The sequence below is a fragment of the Myotis davidii genome, unplaced genomic scaffold (assembly GCF_000327345.1).
Source record: "Myotis davidii unplaced genomic scaffold, ASM32734v1 scaffold448, whole genome shotgun sequence".
NCBI lineage: Eukaryota > Metazoa > Chordata > Mammalia > Chiroptera > Vespertilionidae > Myotis > Myotis davidii.
This window is the reverse complement of record NW_006383009.1, coordinates 829,609-837,557: the sequence shown is the minus strand read 5'-3', so window position 1 is coordinate 837,557 and position 7,949 is coordinate 829,609. Positions and strand designations below refer to the sequence as shown.

Here is a 7,949-nt window from a genome sequence, read left to right as displayed (position 1 = left end):
GTGGGGGTGGGATAAATGCTAACACTGGCTCCATGGACCCAAATCCCCAAAGGAGGGTCGGCAATAGCCTGATGCTCCTCTTCATTCCCATCAAAAGAAAGGGGCCAAGCCCTGCCAAGGTCAGTCCTGTGCATCACACTGCGCAATCCTGGGGCCCACGGCTAGTACTCTGTCCCCGTCCGTGCTTCTTACCTGCTGGCCCCCATCCCCAGGGGCCCACACCTGGGCATCAGCTTGGCAGGGACAGTGCTCCCGGATATCAAACTTGATCCAGACCTGGTGCATTGCGGTGCTCAGTTCTGCCAGAGCTGGAGGTGGGGGCGGGGGGCCGGGGGGGCGAGATGGAGTTTGGTGGTGACTGCAGACAAGAGGCAGCCCTGTGCTGCTTGACCTCACCAACCAGGAGGGCATGGCATCCAAACAGGAAGCTGCTCTCCCCCAGGACCCGCCCCCTGCATGCCTCCACCCCTCCACAATGACTCACCCTGGCTGGAAACAAACTGGGTGAGCATCAGGGAGGAGGCGCTGTGCCCAGCCTCCTGGGCACACTCCTCCGGGGGCTGCTCCGGAGAGCCTTTGGGGTAGAAAGGGAGAAGCTGCATGTCAGAAAATCAAGGCAAGCACAGGTTAAGGTCAGGGAGGAAGGGTAGGAGCACCGATATCTAAACCAGGGGACTCGACAATCCATAAAGCATGGGCTTTCTGGGACACTTGGGTTCGGCAGTGACATACGATCCTTTGCTTTTGGAACGCAGACACTTTAATATGCTGATATGAGTTGCAAAACTCCATAATGACCACGTAGAATAGAGTGTTCTGAACGTTTCTACCCTGGAACTCTTTCTGACCCCGTCTCTCAGAACGCTGGGCAACTCCAAGCCCATCCAGTGGCCGAGCTGAGCCAAGGAGAGAAAGCTGAGAACAGTGAAAAGACTGGACTTGGAATCAGAAGCTGAGGCTAAATCCTGGGCCAACGCTCAGGAGCTATGTGACCACCTTGGACGAGTCACTTAACGTCCCTGAGTTTTTCTAATCTGGAAAATAGAGGCAAAAATAGCCACCTCAGTGTTGTAAGGTTTAAAGAGGTGCAAGCTGAGAAAATGGGAGGCACCGAGTAGGCACTCGACTCCTTTTAAGGGTGGGAAGGACACAGGCATGGCCCTCAGATGTGGGGAGAGGGAAAGGTCTGCTCTATGGGGCACTGGGCAGTAGTGGCTGATGCTGGGGCCAGGGAGGGAGGCTTTCTGGGAGAGAGGCAGCCAAGAAATGGCCACAAACCTTAGAGCAGGCCGTCCGAGGCCCCAGTCCCTGCCCTCCCACCCTCGGCCCCTGGCTCCTTTCCTACCTGCTTTCTCCCTGGCCCTCCCAGCACCCGCCATGCGACCACAGGCCACACACAGCTGGTGGCTGCAGCGGGGGCATCTCCAGTGGGTGTTGAAGAGTCCGTGGTGGCAGCGGCTGCAGCAACCTGGAACGCCTGGGTTGTCCTCTGTCCTAGCCGGCCCCTGGCCTGCTGACCATGGGAGAGAATAGGGTCAGAGAGGGCTCACCCACAGGCCCCTTTTGGGGATCTTCATGTGGCAGACCTGCCTGGAGGAGAAGCGGGAGCAGTTTCCAGCAAGGGGCTGCCCCAGAAGGGAAACAGGCCCCTCACAGATGCCCCGCTTACTCGACAGCCCCCCGTACAGAACCTCCCGGAGCACCACTGCCTCTAGCAATCCCTCCCAGGGATAGCGCAGACCCCATCTCCCAGTTCCTGCCCCACAGATTTCCCCATTGGCCCTGAATTACCAGCCCACACCACTTCCACACATTTCTTCACTCACCCCTCTCCCTCCCTCCCTGCCTTCCTCCCAAGTTGGCTTTCTGCAGGGGACTCAGCACCGAAGAGGACATTTTAAGAGGCCATGCCTTCCCTCACCCAGAGTTTCAGACTAGGCCCCCACTGATAGGTGCAAGGACACCAGTGAGCAAATGTTCACTTATTCATCCAACAAACACCTCGTCCCGTCCGGGGCTAGAGACTGGGATCCAGAGCTAGTCAGGACTTGGCTCTCGCCCTCCCAGTGCTCACATTCCAAGGGGAGATGGACCCATAAACACGGCAATGATGAAGGCCCCACAGAGTGGGTGCTGGGGTGTGAGAATGCGATGGAGGCCGAGGGTGGGGATGGTGGGGGCAGGCTCACAGATGGGCCTGAGGGATGAGTAAGTTTTCATTCACCAGGTGCGAGGGGACGAGAAGGGTCTTCCTGACAGAAGCAGCAGAAAGTGCCAAGGCCAGAAGCGGGGGACAAGCCGGGAAGGACGCGCCGGCCTGCGGGTGATTCAGGGTGCCGGGAATTCGGGTTCAGGGAGTGGCAGGGGCTGACGTAAGGGGGTAGGGGCTGGACTTTCTGGGGCAAGAGGAAGCTGCCAATGGGCCTCCACCAGAAGTGAGGGACCACAGGGGTGTTTTCCCAAACACACTGCTCTCGAGGCGCCATGAAATGATGCAGGAGGGAGAGCCTGGAGGCAGAAGGACTCCACAGCCTCAGACATCAGCCCCGATCCTACCAGCCTCGCCACCCAGGGAGCCTTCCTCACGCGCCACCGCAAGGAGCTCCCTGCCTGCAAGCGCTCTTACAGACACTTGGCACTCTGTCTTGTCTCCCCAGCAAGCCCGGAGCTCTGACACAGTGGGCGGGGCCAGGTTTTATACCTTCCCGACATCCGCCTCCCAGGTCAGAGACTTCAGAAAACACGGTGACTAAGAGCCTTAGCCGGGAATAAGGGCAAGGCGGGCAGGCGTCCTCCTGAACGGGAGGACAGGGCAGTGCTGGTGGGAAGGCGGGGTTCATGCTCGGAGGTCCCCATGCTCCTGGTGAAAGCACCAGGCTCTCCTGGGTTCCCCAATGCCCTGTGGGTGCTGCTCACCTTCCCGCTGTGCCCAGGCCAGGGCCTCCCGCTCCCTCCGCAGCAGGCGGCACAGTCGGTCCCCCAAACCACTCAGAAGGTGTTTGGCGAGGCCCACGCTGGGCCCGGCCTTTGGGCCAGAGCCTCCTCCCTCCTCGGAGCTGGCTGCCGAGTCTTCCTCCTGCTGCTCCCCTCCCAGAGACGATCTGGAGACAGGGCAGAGGAAGGTGAGGAGGGAGCCCCGAGCGGGAGAACGTGGGGACATCCAGGGTCAAGGGCTCACCTGGGCACTTGCTGGGAGTGGCAGGCCAGCCCTCCCACCTCGCCCGCTGCCTGGGCACAGCTTTGGCACTGAGCAATGCCTGCCGGGGGAGCTGAGCAAGGTGCATCCTGACGCCCTGGGTCCTGGAGGCCGGCCCTGCCATCTCGGGGTCCTGAGAGGACAATGCAGCTGGTCAGGGGTCTGGGCCTCCCTGGGCTTGTGCGAACCCCAGACCCTGCCTTAGCCCCCAGGTGTCCGCACGCAAAACCGGCCCAGTCCTTAGGCCCAGGGACCCAAGGCCTGACTGGAACCAGTGAGAGTGGACCAGGCAGCTAGAAGCTCCACAAAAAAGGCCACGAGAGGAGCTTGACGATGCCCTGACATGACTGATGGGACTGAGAGGAGGGTCAGGTGCGTTGAGCCCAAGGCCGGGGCAGCTCAGGTGATGGTCCTGACCCAAGTGCAGGATACAGCCAGTGTAGACTTTGGATAGCTCCACCGTGAGCTTAGCAATGCTGCTGGCTGGGTGACAGTGTGAGGAGACAATCCCGACGTGGACGGACGGGGAGCGCTGGAAGGTGAGAAGGCCGCAGAGTTTCAACACAGACCACAGGTGCAGTAACCCAAGAAGGCCAAGAGGTCAACGGCTTCCCAGCCCGGGCGCAGGCCTACGAGAGTGTGGACAGACCCGCACCAGGTGCAGGGTGCCCGGGCACGGCCATTGAGAGAGTCCGCATCCAGGCCCAGCAGTTCAGGAGGCCAAGACCCCGAGGTGATCCGGGGAACTGAGGCTGGGGCTGCCAGCGCCCGAGTGTTTCTCTGTGAAGGGCACAGCGTGACAGAGGGGTCCAGGAAGTGCCCAGAGCATCAACACGGGCAGAGTCCAAACTGAGTATCCGTGATCCAGCTGGCTAGCAGAGTTGTTTGTTCCTGAGGCAGGACAAGGGGTCCCTCGGGAGAGGCAGTCCTCCAGACAGGGATTGTGGCACAGACCATCATGAAGGCGAACATTTATTGGGTGCTAAGTGCCAGTTCTTCAAAGCCTTCTCTGTGAATTATACCATTTAATCTTTGCAGGAGTCTTTATGAGGTAGGTGTCATCTTTATCCCCATTTTATAAATGCAGAAACTGAGGCGCAGAGAGGTGAAGCAGCTAGCTCAAGGTCATGCAGCTACCAGTCAGCAAAGTCAGGACCCAGGCACTCTGACTCCAGAGCCCAAGCTCTGAACCATGTCATTACACGGCCACCAACACACCAAGGCTTGGGAGGAGGCAGACAGAAATAGAAGCCACTTGCTTGAAGGCCTGGGCCTGTAGATGCGGAGGCACTCCCCACAGATGCTGGTCCGACCCACTCATAAAGGACCTCTGACCCCACCTCCTTGCAAAGCTCCCGTCTTGCTGCCCCCTCCCAAGCAGGGCCCACACAGGCCCTCCCCTGCCCCTTACCTCTGCGGTCAGCACGCTCTTCTGCCTCCGCCTTGTTTCCCAGTGATGAGTCCAGGACGTCCTGCCCTGCACTGCCTGGGAAAGGGTCAGGGGGGCGCTTGGCGGCTGGGCTGCCGGCCACTCCCTGGACCTCAGGGCTACTTGCCCTCTTCAGGGCCTGAAGCGGGGCAGCTGGGCTCTCCTCGTCCCCAGGGCAGCCTCCCGGGCACCCGAACTGCTCGGAGTGTCTGGTGAGCCACGTCTTCTTCAGTTTGGTGTGGTGGTTGGGCAGGCAGGCCCTGGGACCGGAGGCCTTGTTTGCTTCCTCGATGGACTCGCCAGACCCCCTGGCGGCCCCCTCCAGGCCCTCCTGGCACTTCCCACAAGGGTCAAGGCCTCCATCTCCAGCAGGTGGGTGGGATGAGTAACAGCCCACCTGGGTGGTGGGAGGCCCAGGAGAGGGGCACCTGGATGTGGGTGATGGCCTCAGCTGGTACCCAAGGCCCCCACCGCCCGGGACAGTCCAGACGTTGCCAAGAGTATGAACAAGGCCTGGGGGACAAGTGGGCCAGGGGGTACGGGGAACAGTGTCTGGATGCCCCAGGAGAAGCGGGCAGAGATTCTGATGCCTGCCGAGGCCTGTCTCTCCATCCCTCGGGTGGAGCGAAGGGCACTCTGCCTCCCTGCTTCTCTGGAGCGGCCCGCCAGGGGCTAAGCCCAACAACCCAGGGTCCACCGTTGCCAACGGCTCCTTCGCCAGCCTGAGAATACTCGGATCCTTATGGTAAAAACCCTGAAGAGAGGAGAAAGGATCAAGCCGGTGAGAAAGGATTAAGCTGGTGCTGACTTTGGGCTCCCAGTGCTTAAAAAGAAACGAACAAACTGAAGACCAGTAGGTATGTGCCCGTTTGGCCTTACGGGTTGTGAAAACACTAAAGAACTCACATCTCACATACTGGTTAATAGGCACTGTTCCTCCTACGTGCCACCCCACTGCCCTGGCCACCCCCAGGTCATCCCCTGGGATTTCTCAGGCCTCCCCGCAACCCAGCATCTAAAGGGCTAATGTCTGGCACAGCCAAAGGGCCACCAGGATCGTTCCAGATTACTTGCTGCCCTGTACCATACCGGTTTTAAATAGCCTAGATCTCATCCCTGGGCATGGGGGTTGCCTGTGGGGGAGGTGTCCTAGACACAGGCCTTGGGACTGCCTGCACATCTTCCCAGATAGAGGGCTTTGTCTGCCCCCCTTTCCCGGAACAAGACACACATTCTGAGGCCCCAACTCCCAGGGCCTTGTTCTGAGTGGACAATGGATGAGTCAGTCCCTGAAACGGCCCGAAGGCAGGAAAGGCCTAGTGAGATGGAGGTGCTCAGAAGAGGAACTGGTTGGCCTTGACTTTGTCTGAGCTCACAGGCTCCTCTATTTGGGTGCTGCCTTATTTTTTCATCAGGATGGAAGGGCAGTGTGGTGTGGCTCTGACAGGGCTGCTAGAGGACCACTGAGCTACCTTGCATGGCCTGCTATAACACTCACCTTGCTGCCTAAGCTGAAAGCAGAGGGCACTTTGGGCTGGCCCCCGGAGTATACCCAGGGGTGCGGGGCCAGGGGCCAGTCACATGGACGCTCTGGAGGCAGGCTGGACACTAGGTAGGGTGGTAAGCAGGTGGGCACCCAGAAGGGAGCTCGCTCCAAGATCTTGGTCTCCAGCAGGAAGGGGCAGTGCAAGGGCCGGAAGGCCACAGGGTCACTTTTTGGATGGCCACTGCTATGCTCAGGAATCAGGGGGCCATAGCAAGGCGGGCATGCTGACCCATATAATGCCAGTGGATGGGTGAGCATCGCCTCTTTCCAGCGCAGCCCCTCCTTGCCGCCCAGCCAGCTCGCCTTCCTCTCCCCATTCCGGGGACCTTCACCCTCCACCAGTGGGAGCGTGTCCTTGGGGCCCTGAGGGAAGCCAGGGGGAAGCCAGGAGTTTGGGGTGCTCAGGACACCCCTCCAGAAGGGAGCAGGCTCTCCCAGGCACAGTGCCCCGTGGTGCAGGCCGTCTCGTGGCAGGGCATTCGGCTCTCGTCCCATGATGCCATTCTCAGGGACAGTCTTCTCCCAGGCTGGGGTATCCTTCAGGAAGCTGGGCGTGCTCTCCATCACTCTCCTGCCCTCATGGGGCTCTCCCAGAGGGGGTCCCTAGAGCATAACCACCAAAATATGAGCTTCTTAGGCACTCTGCCCCAAGCACAGAGTGGGTACCGCCCTGGCAACACCAAGGCGGCTCAAACCAGTAAGGCAAGTGCCAACCCACAGCTGGGATCCACGCTGCCTGCCCACATGCGGCTTGAGGACCCGCCTGGGTGGGATGCAGCCGTGTAAAGGGCCATCCCTACCCCCAAACACCTGGGATTTGACAGCCCTCCTGGGCCAGAGCCCCTCAGTAGAGACTTCTGTGTCTAAGATGACATGCCTCACAGAGCCTGGAACCTCGGCACAGGCCATGGGGAAGGATGGGGACAAGAACCCAGAGGATGAGCTGGGTGGAAAGCGCTGTACTGGGGACAAGGTGCCTGGATCTGGGCCCTGCCTCCGCCACCGCTGTGTCACTTTGAGCAAGTCTCGCCACTCCTCTGGCCCTCAGGTGCCACTGTATAAAACAGGGCTTGGAGAGCGGCGGTCCCAGAGGCCTCTTCCCAAATGCAGCCTGTGTTTCTGGGGGTGCTGCTTGCCCACCTCCACCGCTCAGCTCCACCCAGGCTTCTAGGGGTGGGACGTGCAGGCTGGAGTCACTGGGGAGAGCCTCCAGGCAGGGCTGGCTGGTACTGCTTCCCACACCTGGGCAGCCGTCTCTGCCTCTTCCCAGTGCTCTACAGTTTCTTGGCTTCCGAATGAGTCCCAGGACGCCTGCTGAGTACGGGGATCTCCACCGCGCCCCCAAGGGAAGGAGTGGGCCAGCACAGGAGAGGAGGATTAGAGACCTCAGCTGAGATGGGTAAAGCTACCCCACTCCAGTTGGCAGTGGCAGAGCCACCAGCGGCCACAGTAACCGTAGCCTGGTGGGGGGAGGGAAGGAGGCGGGGAAAGCGGGCTGCACCCCAGACAGAGGCAAAGGAGGGAAAATTGAACGAGCGTGAGAAGGACCAGAATGACAGGTGGCACTAGAGCCACAATGCTCCCTGTTCGTGGCCCCCTGGGTGAAGCCCCAGGCCGTAGCCAGGACAGAGAGTTCCCGGTTTTCTGGGGCCACCGCTCCAATGCGGCCAAGCCCCCTCGGGCACCTTAAGGTTCAGATGTGTGGCCCAGACCAGAGGAGCACGGGGAGCTCGGACCCAGCCAAGTGTCCCCGAAGGCGCGCCCCTGGCGCCGCCTCT

General features: G+C 60.4%; 1 protein-coding gene across 4 annotated transcripts in view; it reads right to left on the bottom strand.

Moving 5' to 3' along the window:
- Positions 1–6,840, bottom strand: part of HR (hair growth associated) — a 14,291-nt gene extending 7,451 nt beyond the window's left edge. The window contains exons 1-7 of one of the 4 annotated variants that reach the window (XM_015557749.1): positions 6,124–6,840; positions 4,608–5,379; positions 3,179–3,329; positions 2,917–3,101; positions 1,346–1,513; positions 485–574; positions 193–308 (exon numbers count right to left, since the gene is read on the bottom strand). In XM_015557749.1, the coding sequence (XP_015413235.1) occupies positions 193–308; positions 485–574; positions 1,346–1,513; positions 2,917–3,101; positions 3,179–3,329; positions 4,608–5,379; positions 6,124–6,735 (2,094 nt within the window). In that variant the 5' untranslated portion in view covers positions 6,736–6,840. The remainder of the gene's footprint in view (positions 1–192; positions 309–484; positions 575–1,345; positions 1,514–2,916; positions 3,102–3,178; positions 3,330–4,607; positions 5,380–6,123) is intronic. The other 3 variants (XM_015557750.1, XM_006778296.2, XM_006778297.2) reach the window with 3 other exon arrangements.
- Positions 6,841–7,949: the final 1,109 nt, after the last annotated feature.